This window comes from Rhincodon typus, chromosome 29 (assembly GCF_021869965.1).
Source record: "Rhincodon typus isolate 14 chromosome 29, sRhiTyp1.1, whole genome shotgun sequence".
Classification (NCBI taxonomy): Eukaryota; Metazoa; Chordata; class Chondrichthyes; order Orectolobiformes; family Rhincodontidae; genus Rhincodon; species Rhincodon typus.
In genome coordinates this window covers 13,376,038-13,394,119 of record NC_063360.1, presented here as the reverse complement: position 1 = coordinate 13,394,119, position 18,082 = coordinate 13,376,038, and the positions used below count along the sequence as shown (strand labels likewise).

Below are 18,082 nucleotides of genomic sequence, written 5' to 3'. Positions count from 1 at the left end.
TCCCCAGAGCAGTACCCAGGCCTCTGGATTACTAGATCAGCACTACAGTATCACCTCTCCTAATCTCTGGGGGAGGCATGTGAGATGCTGACCAGATGGGTCTTTTTCACTGATGTAATTAGGAGCACCATCAGTTATGCAGAAAGAAAGGAAAACCTGCATTCGTACAACGCTTCACACAATTTCAGGATGTCACAAAGTACTCAGAGCCAATGAAGTACTTCTGAAATCTAGTCACTGTGCAGACACAGAAGCCAATTTGCAAACACAAACTAATTAACAACTGTACTGAAATGACAGCATAGATTTTTCTGCTTCGTTCCAGTGTGCTTCAAAAGGAACATACTTGAAGGTGCAAGACCAACAAATATAAAATAAAGACAGTATTTTTTCAACCAGCAGCACCATCTATTCTGATAGTTTTCCACAATATGTTATTGTCTTTAAAAGAAAACCTCGAAAAATGTACAGTGGCTATTTAAGATCGACAAAATGGCTAGATGAAGAAATCAATTTCAAATTTTTAATGTGGACCACCAAAATTTAACACCAACATGACAACCTTAACACGGTATATTTTATAACAGGGAAGTAACTAATCAAAAGCAGTTAATGAAACTGTAATACAGAGGACAGCTGCCAGGAAACCGACATACTGAATGACTCAAGAGATCTCCAGTCCTGGTCTAACATTCCTGATAGTTGGCAAATTAGATAGGTAAAATTGGCCTCAGCTGTTCAATTCTCGCCATTGTACTTTAGAGAGGATTGCTATCAAGTCCTGGAACGGGTGCAGAAGAGGTGTATGCAAATAGTACTTTGAGTGAGTGATTTCAGTTATGTGTCCAGACTGGAGAAGCTTTTATTGGTCCCCTTACAGTAGAACAGGCAGGAGGAGGAGATCTGCTAGAGGTGTTCAAAATCATGAAGGATATGAAAGCAAATGAGAATTAGATACAAATTCAGATGGGTTGGTAACTAAATGACACAAATTCAAGGTGACTGGCAAAAGAATGAGGGGCAACAAAAGGATTTTTTTCCTGTTCTTACAAATGCATTGTTTGGAAGGGCACTGGAAGCAGATTCACTTGTAACTTTCACAAGACAAATGCATAATGCAGTCAGCAAATCAATTAATCTACCAAAGGCCTTGCACTTGAATGGCCATCTCCTATGCTGGATCTTCAGAGGTGTGTAAAAATATCTCTGAACCGGTTACTTAAAAATATCAATGATTCCATGATCAAGAAGCAATAGTAGTGCAGATCATAAAGGAAGTGAAACAGCAGCGTATATGGCTCTATGACCTTTTTAAGAAGACTTATGTACGTTGAATTTTCAGGCTGACAGTTTAGAACTTTTAAAATCAAAAGTGTCTGAAACAGTGCTTCGCACAACAGCCTAAACATTCCTAATCGAATGAGATACAGATTTACAGGTGGTGTTTCTAATGGTCCATCCATATTTTAAACACTCAGAAAAGAATCTTATTCCTGTTTAACTGTTATGCAATGAACAGTAAAGTAAATGCTGAACAGATGTGCTATGACATTCTATGATCTCCAGAGAGTTATTCCCATATAAGCAGCTCTACTAATCCCAGAGCAACTGGATTCGAAAACATTTAGGAAGAACAGCACACTGAAAGGGCTCTTGTGGCACAGTGGTGATGTTCCTACTTTTGAGCCAGGAATCCTGGGTTCAAGTCCCACCTGTTCCAGAGGTGTGCAATAAACTCTCTCAACAGGTTGATCATTTGAAAAAAAAAGTACACCTACAAAGTTTCAGTAGTGCAATGGTTACCACGTTCGCCTAGCACGCAAGAGATTTCTTGGCTCGAAATCGAGCAGCAATAGCAATGAAAAAAAGCTTGGAAACCCATTCAGGTTTGACTCATGATGACAGCCACTTCAGCGCAGGGATCCTGGATGCTGCAGTTAAAAATAAATGTGCGGAGAAGCCACAAAACAAAGGGTGACTTGCAGGGTTTAACTCCTTTCGACACTACATACGTTCCCGATGTGCCGAATCGAAAGAAACAAACACAAAACTGTCGATAATAATGGGGGGCTCCGCTATGTTCTGATGCAATTCCCCACCTGGCCATCCACCCACCAACAAATGCCGCCCCCTCCTCACTCTGATTGGTGTAAATGTAACCTGGGAAACCAGAGTACCCTACCATCGGTCTGCGATCTGTCAATCAAACCGTGATCCACCCTTCATCGATAAAACTCAAAGCCACAGATACCTCAGGAAGCTCGACGAAAGAAAGAGCGAGCACAAGACATTACTCACAGACAGTCGTCGGATGACACCCGCTCCGACACATCGTTTCTGTTCGCTATCACCATCTTCATTGACAGGACACTACAAACCGTGCACACAGACAACACTACCAGGCCAAAGCCCCACCTGCTACGTCACTCCCCACGTGCATCCGGCGCTGGCCGGAAGTGATGTCTCACTGCGTAATGTGTCTGCTCACCGCAAACTGAGAGAATGTTGGAAAAGGTGAGTGGTACCTGTGTGGAGAGCAAGAGAGTTTATCGTCTTTAGTCCAATGACAGAATACTGTTTCTGTTTGTTTGAGATCTCCAGCATTCGCCCTTTAGAGACTCAATCCTCATTCACAAGGCTACCCTTGTTTCCCCAGAGATAGCAAGAACTGCGGATGCTGGAGTCAGAGATAACACCGTGTAGAGCTGGAGGGACACAACCGGCCGGGCAACATCAGAAGAGCAGGAAAGTTGACGTTTCGGGTCGGCACCCTTTTTCAGAAAACCCTGTTTCCCCAACCCACTGTGCAGCCATCCGAGTGATACAAAAGTTAGGGCATGGCACTGGCGTGATTTCATTGAATGGCTTAACAGGCAAAAGGGCTGAATGGCCAACTTCTGTACCCATGTTCCGAATGGTGCCATGAATTCAAAATAAAACAAAAGTTGGATAACTTCAGCGGAACTGGTTACATCTACATCCCGTTATCGTCTCTTTTTGTCTTCTACCGTTATCATCTACAATTTCAGTTTCCCCGCGTTTGACTCTTGATTCAGCTCCCTCTCACTGAATCTACTTTATTTCAAAGCCGCTGACAGCTCTTCACGTTTTTAAATTCAACGAAGGTGCAGAAAATATTCACAAGGCTGTTGCCAGGGTTGGAGGGTTTGAGCGACAAGGGAAAGACTGAATAGGCCGGGGCTATTTTCTCTGGAGTATCGAAGGCTGAGGGGGGACCTTAGAGAGATTGATCATGAGGGGCATGGATAGGGTGAATACCCAAGATCTTTTATCCAGGGTAGAGGAGTCCAAAACTGGAGGGCATAAGTTTAAGGCGAGAGGGGAAAGATTTAAAAGGGACCTAAGGAGTAACTTTTTACACTCAGAGGGTGGAATGTGTATGGAATGAGATGCCGGAGGAAGTGGCGGAGGCTGGAACAATTAGGTCATTTAAAAGGCACCTGGATGGGTACATGAATAGTTTAGAGGGATATGGGCCAAATGCTGGCAAATGGAACTAGTTTAATTTAGGTTATCTGGTTGGCATGGATGAGTTGAACCGAATGGTCTGTTTCCATGCTGTACAACTTTATGACTCTGTGAAAGGTTGTTAACTTGAAATGTTAATCCCACTTCTTGTACTTCCAGCATTTTTCATTTTAATTTTGCTCGGGCAATTGTCAACCAAAGAGAATTGTTAATACAGTGATATGTGATGAAGATTGCGATAGATTGGGAACTTATTTAATTAAGTGAATAAGCTGTATAAAAAGTGCTGTTAAAAAAGAATATGTTAATAAAGACAGACTTGCTGGTCATCATGTGCATCCTAGAGTGTTGTAGGTAGGAGTTGGAGGTATTGTTGAGCATCGTTGCTGTTAGTAATTTTCTGATGTCAGCTAATCATTAGGAGTAAGATCTGTTCCAGCATTCTCAGGCTGATTTGGCCCATGGTCCAAAGATAGGGGAAGTGATTATTAAAAGGAAAATTTCATGAAAGGTATATTTCAAAAAGCTGGTCTGAATGCTATAATCAGATATGCCTTAGTTAATATTGCAGCTCAACTCCACTTTTTTTAAAAACATCTGGTATGAGCTGCTTTGGGTTGGAATGCTTATATTTTGGTTATAACATTTTCCATTGACTGGTGTATGCATTCAGTCTTGCTGTGTATACAAGTAAATATCACATTAGTCACCTGTGTATCATTTGCTATATCAGTTGTCATCATTTTCAAGATTGCTTGTACTACCCTTTCAAATGGACTTGTTTAAAAGTCTTCTGAACTGGTAGGATAAAAATTTTCCTTTTTCTATAGAAATTAAAGTTTTAGATTGTGGCTTCAAAATTGATTGTCCCTATCTGGTGCTTAAAAGGCTGGTTTCCACTAGCCCATGCTTGCATTTGTACAGCTTCATTGAAGACAGCCACAAGAATACTTAGTGTGGGAATGAAAATTGTTCCACCGATTGAACTGGATTCTCTACTGTTTCTTATTTGGCACATTTGCTGTTGAAATTAGAAAAATATAAATGAATGTTTTGCCTCAAGCATATCATTGCATGGCAATGTTTCCCATGAGCAATGCAGCAACCCAAACATTCCTGCACATGTTTCTTTAATTAATTGCGTCTGCACAGCCATGTTAACAAATTAAAAGACCCTTCAAGTTTAGAACAAATTGTCCATGTACTACATGCACTACAAAAATAATTGGAGAATATGTTATTTTAGGTAGTTGGAATTCAGAAGTGATGCCTTAATTTGTACAAAGCAATGGTCAGATCCCTTTGAGGGTATTCGATTCATACTTGAGTACCAATCCTCAGGAATGGTATTATATTTGAAAGGGATATCCTGGACATTCATCAGAATGATGTCATTATAAAGGTTAAATTAAAAGAAAGATGTGCTTACTTTTATTCCCTTGAATTTAGAAGGTTGATTGGCAATTAAAGTAATAAAGGAATTAAAAAATATAGTTATAGATAATTTACTGGGGGAGTTCAGAACATAATGGCGTGTTCTTAAAATTAGGAGTGAATTCTGGAAATTTTTACTCAAAGCGTAATGAAAATCTCAAACTCACTCCTCCAAAAGACTTGCATTTTGAATCCATTGCCATTTTCAAAACTGAAATTGAACAGGTTTAATTGTTGGGTAAAGGTATCAATGAAAATAAAACATAGGTAGGCAATTTAAGCTATGCTCCAGAACTAAAGAGTAGTTTGAATGGTAGAACAGGTTTATCACGTCCTGACCTCAAGGTCAAATTATAGAAACTCAGGACTAACATGAGAAATAAGTCAATTTTAAAAGTTTAACTAGTAAGAATATTTAACTTGTATGATGAAACAATCATCTTTATCTGATCAGACACAACTTTGCAAAGTTTTTGGTTTTTGCTAACATTAATACTAAGGAACACAGCACTGGTACTGAAGAAGTTATATTGAAGAATGCATCAGTGATGTTATGGAGCACAGCACTAATACTGTGCTAAGAAAAACAGCACTAATTTTGAGGAACATAAAACTTAGCAACCATTTAACTTCTTGCAAGCTTCGTTATGTTAAATATTAAAATCAGAAACAAAAATAGTCAGCTTTTGTTATTCACCAGGTACACCTCTACTGAGGTAGGTTTCTTCTGAAAAGAATGGGAAAGTTTGGAGGGGGATAGTAGAGCAACTCAACCCTAGTTGATTAGGGGGGCATGCAAAATTTGCTGAAATGTTTCTGCTGACTTTTATGTTCCCAGGAGTTTTTAAAAAAATCTATTTAATTTCTACTGTATGACTGTTCTGAAACTGGAACTTCAAAGATTGTGTAAGTGTATGTAAAGCTACATATGTCACAAGCTTTGTATCTGGGTCATATGCTTTTCAAGAACATACATGCAGTGCAGCTTCTGAGGGTTTTAATGATGCATCTGGCTTTAAACAGTAAGTGTTGGTGGAAGCCCTTTCATACAGACAGCTTTGTTAGCTTTTGTCTGTCTCTCACTTTGTGTTTGAACCTGAGTTGAGATTTCCTTAAAGGATATTATTTTTATGACCTTTTTGCAACCGTCCAGGCAGAGAATTGGATAAGGATCATTTCTGTTGTGAGGATTATGATGCATGATTGCGGTGATGTACATATTCAAGTGTTGCCACAGCTTTCAGGACTATCAGCCAAATCTGGAAAACATGGTTAGTGTAGTCAGATCTTTATTGACCAGCAGGGACACAATGAGCCAAATTGTCACCACCTGTGTTGTAAATATCTCAGTCTTTTAGAAGAGCTGTCATCATTCAACAGAGACCAGGAGACCTTCACATGATGATGAAATGAGAGTTAATGTACACAGAGGCCTGTGCAAAGAGTCAAACTCTGTATGTTAACTGTATATCAATTATTTTAATTCTATGCAGATGGAAATATTATGAGGTTCACTTGAGCATTTAAAGTGATACTTCTTTGGAGGGAATTGTTAGGCCTGACTGTCAGCCTCACTTCTGTATTTATGTCAGTGCCTGCAAATCCTTTAAGAGGGAGCATGTGGTGTCCAGTGATGTTTGAGGCCTCCCAAACCAGTGGATACCACAGGGGATGGAGGGCATCATCTCCCACCAGAACCAAAGTTTAATGAAAACTTTAAGTTTCCTTTGAAAATTTAATATTTTTTTGTTAGTGACCCTTTCAGTGGCTGTCACTTGTAAGTAAATGTCTGACTAAAGATTAGCTCAATTTCTATCCTTTGCAAACTAACTTTCTAGAGTATTTCTCAGAGTACCAAGCTGCTGAAAAATGTTAAATGTGTGGACTTGTTGGGCCAAAGGGCCTGTTTCCACACTCTAGGGATTCTATGATTTTATAATCTCACACAAATGAAGCTCAGTGAGTTCACCTGTCATGTCCTGCTCAATCAATCTATCCACCTTATTGCTCAACCATTAGCAATCTCTCGCAATCACAACACGTGTTCAACCCGCTACACTTACCTCAACTACAAGTCTCATATAGAATAGATCGTACAATCTCTTACAGTATGGAAACAAGCCGTTCAGCCCATCAAGTCCAAAGATGTGCAGTTTAGGTGGATTGGCCATGCTAAATTGCCCATAGTATCTAGGTGGACTAACAATGGGAAATGCAGGATTACAGGGATAGGGTAAGGGAACATGTCTGGATGGGATGCTGTTCAGAAGGTCGGTGTGGACTTATGAAATCACAGTATGGAAGCTGGCCATTTGGCCCATCAAGTCCACGCCAACCCTGCAAAGAGCATCAAGCACCCCCACGTTATTCACCCCAACAGTACATTTCCCATAGCTAATCCACCTACTCTGCACATCCCTTGACACTATGGGCAATTTAGTACTGCCAGTCCATCTAACCTGCACATCTTTGGACTGTGGGAGGAAAACCATACAGACATGGGGAGAACACGCAAACTCAACATAGACAGTCGCCCGAGGCTGGAATCGAACCAAGTCCCTAGTGCTGTGAGGCAGCAAAGCTAACCACTGAGCCACTGTGCTGCCCCTAAAATCTTGCACCTTCCAGATACTTCCTGCTTGCAGGAGTAACTGGCCCATAATAGGAAGGAGCAGGTACCAGTCAGAAGGAAGCTGGTACAGCTTATTTCTAGAGCTCCCTGGAGGCATCATGTTCTGAATTATTGATATAGCAGTCACTGGAGTCATTGGTAACTAGTATTCCTAAATACCATTTAGGATTACAGCATATTCCTGCCTTATGCCCCTCAATTTCTACTTTACTTACATCTTGCAATGAAGCTGCTGGTGGTAAAAATGCACCTCTTACTTTTCCTCAAAACTTTCCTTCTGTATTTATATTTTCAGATACTCAAGAAATTCTGCCTAGCCATAGTGCAGCCTGACAACGGCGAGTTAAATAAAGCCAGATGTCTGATATAGAAGCATAGTCACTTGATCAGATGCTCACAGCTACCACCACTAGCACTCCTCATACTTTAGAGGGTACTATACAGTCAGGACGAACACATGTTGGTCACGAGACTGCTCAGTAAGGCGAGAGGGAAATGCAAGCATATGTGTTAGGATCACAGACTAGCTCTGCTGCAGAAGGCTCAGATGATGACTTTCATGGGGCAGTATACAGTAGAAGCCTGATCAGCAAGTCATGCTTGTATGTCAAAAGATTTGCTGGAAAAAATGGAGGACCTCCAACATTAACTTGGCGCAGTGCTTCATGCAGATATGAAGCTCATTTTTCCTAATGTGTATACAATGGTTAACTCCATGACAGCATTTCATACTCTGTCATAATGCAGCATCTGGTGGACAATATCACAACTTTCAGCGCAGCACAAGCAGAAGCCATCTAACGTCACAATGCTGCACTGGTAGTTCAGACTGAGCTCATGAGATTTATGCTTGCAAGCAGAGTTTGGTGCCTTGCAGTTGCAGACTTTTGCTGTCATGGCTGCATATACCTGTGCTGATTAGGGCTTGCAGGCTCTCACAGTGATGCAGTAATTTGAGCTGCAGCAAATTACTAGCTATGCTGAGGAGTTGTTTCAAGTAAGTGACAGTTATTCCTTGGCTCCAGCCATAGCCAATGCCCCTGTTGTTGCCTCATTCAGCCAGCCAGCCAGCCTAGACTACTTCCATTCATGCACAAGGATGTATATTTCAGTTTTATACGTACCATTGAAAGTGTTGGATAAATTTGGCTTGGCATTTCTTTTAGTTCCTACTTCCATTTCAGTGATCATATGTAACAGACAGATTGAAAGATGGGGAATTGAGGAGCAAAAATGATATGAGGATACTTTCAGGGGAACTGGAGTCTCATAGTCACTCACTGATAGCCTCTCAACAGCAATGATGTCCGGGATTCTTCCTCACTGCTCCTCACCTTCCTTGTCGAGAAGTCTATGCTGAAAGCCTGGAGACAAGAGCTGTGCCTTCATGTTACCTGGATTGTGTAGGACGTTTTAGCTCACACAGTACCGAGAATGTTTGGGGACACACTGGCAAGCAACTGAAGGGTTACTCCTTGCAGTCCAGAATCATTATTTGAAAACGTTTGCTTTTGTTTGCTTCATAATATTCCTGATCATAATGTAGTTCATTTTCTATCAGCAAACGTGTGGTCAGGTGATGGAGGAGGGTCCTGAGCCAGGGTACAGAGGCTTGTCGCCAGTCACCTTCTAGTTCATCAATTTGAAGGGGCAAGAATGGCTGATTTGTGCAGGATAAAAGCATCATGGCTGCAGCCATGGTAGTGGGCATTCACCAATGTGCATGGTTACATACTGACTGCTTGTTAAGTGGATGGAATCCTTTGTGGTCCTCGTACATCTCCATGTTGCGATCAGATACTCAGAGCCACAACTGTTTAATCAGTGGTTTTCCTGCACCATTGGGAAGCCTACAACCTTGGCAAAGCAATGTACTCACTCTTGATTCTCTCTGTGCACAATCTCTCCCTTTGTACTGCAGGCCAAGAGTGACTGCTAGAACCATTTCCTTCTGACTCTAACAACCTGTGAAAGCTTACCAATAAATTGATGCAGTCTACTTCCGCTGAAAAGGAAGTTGTGGTAAAGTTTTACAATATTATTTGGGAACTTGGATTCTAAATTGTGGTAAATATGTTTTTTTGTTTTAGTTCTGTGAAGTTGACTTTTTTTTTAATTAAAGGTTAGCCGTTTTCAACAGAGTTCAAAAGAGCATTTCCAACAAATCATGTGACTTCAGCTAAATGACCAGAAGTTACCCAGTGAGATAATAGCTGAAATGTTCACTAAGTTGAGTGTTTAATAACCTTCAGAAAGAGAGATCAGAGGACTGAAGAGAGCATGTTCAGTTCAGAAGAAAAGATTCATATCAGCAGAAGTGCAGTTTTAGTTTTGGCAGTCTCCAGGCCATTAGAGTTGAAAAGAAGACTTAAACTGTTTGAATAGTCCTAGCGGCCAGGAATGGAAAAGCCCCGAGCTGCTTCAGTGAGGAAAGATTATTGGGTTAATCAGTCTGTGTGTCTTTGGGAGAGATTCACATCTGGTGAAAGTGCTGAAAGTCAATGAAAGGAATTGCTGAGACTGACCTGGTTAGTTGAGTAAGAAGTTTTAAAGTGAAGAAAGGAGTGATACTACACTGGTGTTGAGTGGTGGTGAAGAATGTTGCTGGGAAAAAATTTAAATATTTCTTTTTACTGTTTATGATAGCACTTTTCAAAAATGTCTATATATTTGTTTTAATTCTATTGTCTAATAAACTTATGTTCTTTTTTCAATGTACATGCACAGCCTCACATGAATATTTTCACTTACTAACCACCACCATAACCAAATTACAAAAGTAAGCTAACAGTCTATCAGGTTTATCTAGGTTTCATTCTGGAAATATTACCCTCCCCTAGGATCACAACAAAGTCATTTCCAGAAGGCATTCAAAAAGGCGCCGCACAAAAGGCTGCTACTTGAGATAAAGGTGCACGGTGTTAAGGGTAATGTATTAGCATGGATAGAAGATTGGTTAACTAACAGAAAGCAAAGAGTGGGGATAAATGGGTGTTTTCCTGGTTGGTGATCAGTGGCTGGTGGTGTTCCTTAGGGATCAGTGTTGGGACTGCAATTGTTTAGAATTTACACGTGATTTGGAGTTGAGGGCCAAGTATAGTGTTGTTAAAGTTTTGGACGACACTAAGATGAGTGGTAGAGCAAAATGTGCAGAGGACGCAAAGTTTGGAGAGGGATATAGATAGCTTAAGTGAGCGGACAAAGATTTGGCAGATGGAGTGCAATGTTAGTAAATGTGAGGAATATTGTCCTTTATTGCTAGAGGGATGGAGTTTAAAAATAGGGAGGTTATGATGTAGCTGCATAGGGTGCTGGTGAGGCCATGCCTGGAGTACTGTGTACAGTTTTTGTTTTCTTACTTGAGAAATGAAGTACTGGCACTGGAGGAGGTGCAAAGGAGGTTCACTAGGTTGACTCTGGAGTTGGGAGGGTTGGCTTATGAGGAGAGATTGAGTAGACTGGGACTATACTCATTGGAATTTAGAAGAATGATGAGGGGATCTAATAGAAGCATATAAAATTATGAAGGGAATAGATAAGGTAGAAGTAGGGAGATTGTTTTCACTAGTGGGTGAAACTAGAATTAGGGGCATAGCGTCACAAAAAGGGGGAGCAGAGTTTGGACCGAGTTGAGGGGGAACGTCTTCACCCATAGGATTGTGAATCTGTGGAATTACCTCCCAGTAAGGCTGTTGAGGCTACCTCATTGAATGTTTATAAGGCAAGCATAGATTAAGAGTAAAAGAATTAAAAGTTTGATGAGCGGGTAGGTAAGTAGAGCTGAGTCCACTAAAAGATAAGCCATGATCTTATTGAATGGTGGAGCAGGCTATTTAGGCCAGATGGTCTACTCCTGCTCCTATTTCTTATGTTCTTATCTTCTTGTATGTTCTTAAAACCCTTCACCTGAAAATCCCATGATGATGTAAAGATTATTAATAAGAGGTTTGAAGTGTGAAAATCTATACAACTACCCTGTTGAGAAGATAACACACACAACCTCCTAGTCTGAGGAAAAAGTAGTAAAAATCTGCTGTGTTGCCTTTAAATGTACTTTGGCCAAGTAACAATGAAATTCAGAAAAAAAATTACTATTCACAGTTTGACCAAGTGTTGTCTGCAGCAAGCTGTTGGTGCTGGGGTGTCTACCTGGAATAGTTATAACCAAAATCACTATTCTGGAGACAATGATGTAGACTTTGATTTTCAATTTATACACTTTAATGGGAAGGGCTTCAGAGAAATAGACGACAAATACTGTTGCTTCAGGCAAATTATCTCTGCATTCAAAACCAATGGCTTTAATACCCACAACCTGTGTCATGCGACCTCACTTTGAAAGTGTTGGTGTCTCACTGGCTCCAGTTGAGCAGCTTGTATTTTTTGCAAAGAAAAAGTTTTTCCTGCTGCAACCAGTCTGTTCTGTTTTGCAAAGCGTTCTTTCCAAAACCAAGCTAGAAATATATGTCTAGTCAATGATATTTTAAGTTAACACCTCAAATAACACATAATATCTTACAAAATTAAAAACAAATTTAAAAACAGAAAATCTGGAAATATTGAAACAAGTTAATGGGCAAGACTTTTGGCCCCACTGGGGCTGAGAACAAAAGCAGACAGGTTCTCAACTTAGACTCACCAGCTGCCATACTGGTTCCCCAGTTTCATCTTGTCTCTGAGCTTTTTTTTAACAGAGATGGATCAGGCAACAGCAAGGTTCCCACCCACGTGACAGTAGCTATTGAGGCCAATTAAATAAGGCCAACAGGGCTTTTCCAGTTGTCTGACTCCATGAAACTTAGGATGAGTCATCTCCTTTCAAACAGCAACTGGAATACTGGGGAAAATATTTATTTACTGATATCAAATCCTAGTGAGTTTATTGAACCTACCATCCATCATTATCCATGAGATGCAATTGAGAATCACAGTCCAAAAAAGAAGGGGAAATCATCTCTTGTTTCTTGCAGATTTTCCTAGAATGAATTGTAAGATAACATTGGCGGTGATATTTGCACAACTGTTATGAATGAGACTGATGAACAAAAATGTGACATGGATCACAAGAACAACTTGTATTTATGGTATGGGGGAGGGTGCAGGGGGGCCTGATTTATGAACATCTGACTTATGAATGCTTGTACTTACCAATGTGATCTGCCACAGGGACATAAGTGTAAAGATCCAACATACAACCATCTTCTGTACTTAAGAAAGCCTCCTTTATATTGTCCTGCATTGTTGTTCCAATTTATATACATAGAACATAGAACAGTACAGCACAGTACAGGCCCTTCGGCCCACGATGTTGTGCCGAACTTTTACCCGAAACCTAAGGTCTATCTAACCTCCACCGCTACCTTATACTATCATCCATACGCCTATCTAATTGCCGCTTAAATGCCCCTAATGAGGCCGACTCCACTACCCTCTCCGGCAATGCATTCCACGCCCCGACCACTCTGAGTAAAGAACCTACCTCTGACGTCTCCCCGATATCTACCTCCTTTCACTTTAAAACTATGTCCCCTCGTAAAAGCTACCCCCACCCTAGGAAAAAGTCTCTGGCTGTCTACTCTATCTATACCTCTGATCATTTTGTACACTTCTATCAAGTCACCTCTCATCCTTCCTCGTTCTAAAGAGAAAAGCCCTAGCTCTCTCAACCTTTCCTCGTAAGACCTTCCCTCCATTCCAGGCATCATCCTGGTAAATCTCCTCTGCACCTTTTCCAATGCTTCCACATCTTTCCTGTAATGAGGTGACCAGAACTGGACGCAATACTCCAAATGTGGCCGAACCAGGCTTTTGTACCGCTGGAGCATAACTTCACGGCTCTTGAACTCAATCCCTCTATTAATGAAAGCCAACACACCATATGCCTTCTTAACAACTCAATCCACCTGGGTGGCAGCTTTCAGGGAACTGTGAACATGAACCCCAAGATCCCTCTGCTCCTCCACACTGCCAAGAATCTTTCCGTTAACCCTGTATTCTGCTCTCAAGTTTGTCCTTCCAAAATGAATCACCTCACACTTTTCAGGGTTAAACTCCATCTGCCACTTCTCAGCCCAGCTCTGCATCCTAGCAATGTCCCTTTGTAACCTAGAACAGTCCTCCGCACTGTCCACAACGTGACCTACCTTCGTATCGTCCGCGAACTTGCTAATCCACCCTTCCACTCCTTCATCCAAATCATTTACAAAAATCACAAACAGAAGAGGACCCAGAACAGATCTAAGGTCTGTTCAAAACAACTCGTGAGCGGATTCCAGAACAAAACCTGTTCACAACCCAAGGACTGCATGTAATCAGATATCCTAAGATGCTTCACAAGATTATGATTAGACAACAAGCCATATAAGGTGATATTAGAGCAGATGGCCAGAAGCTTGATAGAAGATTTTCAGGATCGTCTTTAAGGAAAAAAAAGGCCAAACAATAGAAGGAGTAATTAGAAGCAGAGATGACAAAAGGACAGAATTAGACTAATGTACTTAGCTGCAGTCAGGGAGGGGAATAGTTGAGCAGAATGAGATCCATTCAGGAGCTGGATTGAGTTTGAAAAAAGAATCTAAGAATGAATATCACAGGAAAGTCATGAATTGATTGGTTGTTGGACTGCTTTTATTTATCTTTAGTTTAGATTAAGTAGTATTTAAAGTATGAGAAATAAGGTATTATCCCTGGTGTATACAGTATTTAATATTCTTTAATCTAGAGGAAGTAAATGTATAGAAAGTAATTCAAGGGTAAGTCATGGCAGGGCAACTCAGCCTAACTGAATGGTTCCTCCGTGTGACATAGGAAGTCAGGGAAGTATCACAGCTTCAGCTACTCTAAATCTGCACTTTGGATCCGGATTAGTAGCTAGAGTCACTATGGAGCATCTGCAAGCCTGCAATCTTCTTGGATACCATGTACAATGAAGCGATCACACTGCGTGTAAACAGTGCGCAGGCATAAAAGGAATGAGTGATCACCAGACAGAGTAAATGCACCACGCCGGTGATGCAGGAGTCCGTGAGGTCCATCTCTCTCTCTCTCTAATGGATTTTCTGTTTTGCAAGGGATTGCAGCAGAAGCCAAGTCTGTAACACTGAGTGGATCACCTGCACATAGAGTGAGAAAAAGAGAGGGAGAGCAAAATTGATAAAAGATGCTATCATAAGGGGAACAGAGAGAAGCTTCAGTGGCAATAGTCGTAACACTAACATGATATGTTGGCTCCCTGGTGCTAGCATCAAGGATGTCACTGAGTAGCTTCAGGACATTCTGAAGTGGTGGTGAGCAGCCAGAGGTTGTAGTCCATGTTAATACCAACAACACAGGTGGAAAAAAAAGGACCTGAAGTGAAATGTAGGGAACTAGGGAATAAATTTAAAAGCAGGATCTCAAAGGTAATAATCCCAGTATTACTCCCTTTGCCAAGTGCTAGCAAGGGCTGGAAAAGGAGAACAGATGAATGTGTGGCTCAGGTATAGTGTAGGAGGAAGGGATTTAGATTCCTGAGGCATTGGGATGTTTTTGGAGGAAGTTGGGAACTATACAAGTTGAGCAGGTTGCACCCTAAGTGGACTGGAGCCAATATCCTCACAGGGGCATTCGAGTGGTAGTGGGATGAAAACCTGGACACCAGACACAAGAAAGAGAAATAAAGGGAGAACTGAAAGATGGAAAATAAGAAAGAAAAAGTCGAAGGCAGGGAAAACCAGGACTAACAGAAAACAGGGTCATAGTACAAAAATAATGCAAAAATGTTAAAAATAGTTAAAGATACTATGTTTCATTGCATTGAGCGTTAACAATAAGGTAGGCTAATTAACAGTGCAAATTGTTGTAACTAGGTAAACGTGATTATGATGGAGAAATGTCTGAAGGGTGACTAAGGCTGGGAAAGGAATATCCCAAGGGTATTCAATAGAATTGTAGAATCCCCACAGTGTGGAAGGAGGCCATACAGCCCATCAAGTCTACACCAAACCGCCAAAGAGCATCCAGACCAGACCCCGCCCCCTTCCGTATTCTGTAACCCCACATTTACCATGGCTAATCCACCTGATCTACACCTCCCTGAACACAATGGACAATTTCAGAATGGCCAATACACCTAACCTGCACATCTTTGGACTGTGGGAGGAAACCAGAGCACCCAGTGGAAACGCACACAGACACAGGCTGAACACGCGAACTCCACACAGACAATTGCCCCAGGGTGGAATTGAACCTGGCTCCCTGGTGGTATGAGGCAGTAGTGCTAACAACTGAGCCACTGAGTATTTAGGAAGGCTAGGGAAAAAAGGAAGGAGGAGTCAATGTCCAGATTGGAAAATGTTGAAGTGCAAAGGGACCTGAGTGACTTTGCACCCCAGTCACTGGAAGTAAACATGCAGGTGCAGCAAGCAGTTAATACGTGGTATTGTTGGCCTTATTACAAGAGGATTTGAACGTAGGATTAAGAATGTCCACTGTAGTTGTATCGGTCCTTGGTGAGACAGCAACTGGAGCATTGTGCACAGACGTGCACTCCTTACCCAGGAAAGGGCACAGAGCGAGTGCAAGAAAAGGTCACCAAACTGATTTCTGTGGTGGCAGTGTTCCTGTATGAGGACAGATTGGGTCGTCTGGGCCCGAATTCACCAGAGTTTATGAATTGAATTGAATTAGCTTTCTTGTCACATGTACTCAAATGAGTACATTGAAAGTTTGTAAGTCAACACTTACAATACCATCTTGGGTACAAAGGCGTCTAGGTACAATCCTTAGTTAAAGAACAGAGAAATGAAGAGAAAGAAAAGTTACATTACAGCTATATACAGTATGACCATAGGTCAGAAAAAACACAAAGCAAATTTAAAAAGATAAACTTCACAGTCTTTCTCCAAAGGCTCTCTGCAGCAGACCAACGCAGGGGCCTCCATGTGGTCTGACTGCTGGCTGCCACCATGCTCCCGCACCAGGCTGCTATTCCACGCTCCGCATTGGACTGCTGGTCACTGGCGTCCTGTTCTGGCATCCCTTCTCCAGTCACTGGGTTTCCCGCTTGGCTGCTGATCATCTGCATCCCCGCTCCGGGCCATTGGTTGCTGGTGTCTTTGCTCCAGGCCACTGGTCGCCAGCGCCCCTGTTCCGGGCCACTGGCATCTCTGCTGACCCCACTTTAGGGGTCAAGAGTCGGAGGCTGAGGAGAGAGGGAGGGAAAATAAAAAGAAAGTGAAGATGAAGAACAGGCGGCGCAGAGGAGCTCTGGCTGGAGCATCCTACTCCACTGCCATCATGCCAGAAAATGAAAAGGGACCTCATTGAAATAAATAAAATTTTTAAAGGGCTGGACAGACTGATGAGAAGATGTTGTTTCCCATGTCTGTGGCATCTAGGGCAAGGCATATATTTCTAAACATTAAAGGCATTAAGGGGCAGTGAGAGAGAACAGGAATATAGTGTTGAGATAGCGGATCGGCCAAGATCATATTGAATGGCCTACACTTGTTCCTATTTCCTGTGGTTCTATGTTTATATCTCCAGATATCTCAACAGTTTGTGGGGTTGGATAAGATTATAGAGATAGCAGAAGTGAGGTCTTGGAGAGAATTGAAAGTAAGGCTAAGAGTTTTAAAATCAAGGCATTGCTGTGCTGAGAATAGGTGAGGGAATATAACTTTGTGAGAGTAAAGGCATGCATGTTTCTGAGTTTACGGAGGTTAAAATGTGGAAAACTAGCTTGGAGTTTTTATTTATTCATAGGATGATGGCATTACTGGCTAGGCCAGCATTTATTGCCCATTACTAATTGCCCAGAGGGGAGTTAAGAATCAACCACATTGTGGGTCTGGAGTCACAAGTAAGACAGACCACATAAGGATGGCAGTTTCCTTCCCTGAAGGACATTAGTGAACCAGATGGGTTTTTCCTGTCAATCAACAATGGTTTCGTTGTCATCATTAAACTCTTAATTCCAGATTTTTAAAAATTGAATTCAGATTCCACTATCTGCCATGGTGGGATTCGAACCCAGTCCCCAGAACATTACCCGGGTCTCTAGATTAACAGTCCAAGATCCTGAGCTCATTTTCAGATCCTGGTGTCAATCTTCTTCCAATCTGAATCGTATTTCGTTATCAGAATTCTCTGTTCCTTTAACTCAGCATTATAACTCAATTCTTATTCCTTTTGTTCCACTATTGGAAGTTAGGTTTTCAGCCACTGCTTTGGGAGTTCCCTTCTAAAATATCCTTGCCCGACTGCTGCACTTTCTGTCTTCAAAAGTCCCCTCCAAAAATTAATCTCTTTAATCAGGCATTTGGTCTTTCTCAAGTTCATGTCAGCTAGCAGCAGTGATAAAATTGTAAGTTCTCTACCAAAAATCTCTCTGTATTTGCCTCAGAGATAGTAGGAACTGCAGATGCTGGAGAATCTGAGATAACAAGGTGTAGAGCTGGATGAACACAGCAGGCCAAGCAGCATCAGAGGAGCAGGAAAGCTGCTCCTCTGATGCTGCTTGGCCTGCTGTGTTCATCCAGCTCTACA

The 18,082-nt window shown here is 41.6% G+C and overlaps 1 protein-coding gene across 2 annotated transcripts in view; it reads right to left on the bottom strand.

Moving 5' to 3' along the window:
* The window catches only part of r3hdm4 (R3H domain containing 4), a 32,141-nt gene extending 29,689 nt beyond the window's left edge, over positions 1–2,452 (bottom strand). Inside the window, exon 1 of one of the 2 annotated variants that reach the window (XM_048614036.1) lies at positions 2,299–2,452. In XM_048614036.1, the coding sequence (XP_048469993.1) occupies positions 2,299–2,360 (62 nt within the window). In that variant the 5' untranslated portion in view covers positions 2,361–2,452. The remainder of the gene's footprint in view (positions 1–2,298) is intronic. The other variant, XM_020533966.2, reaches the window with a different exon arrangement.
* Positions 2,453–18,082: the final 15,630 nt, after the last annotated feature.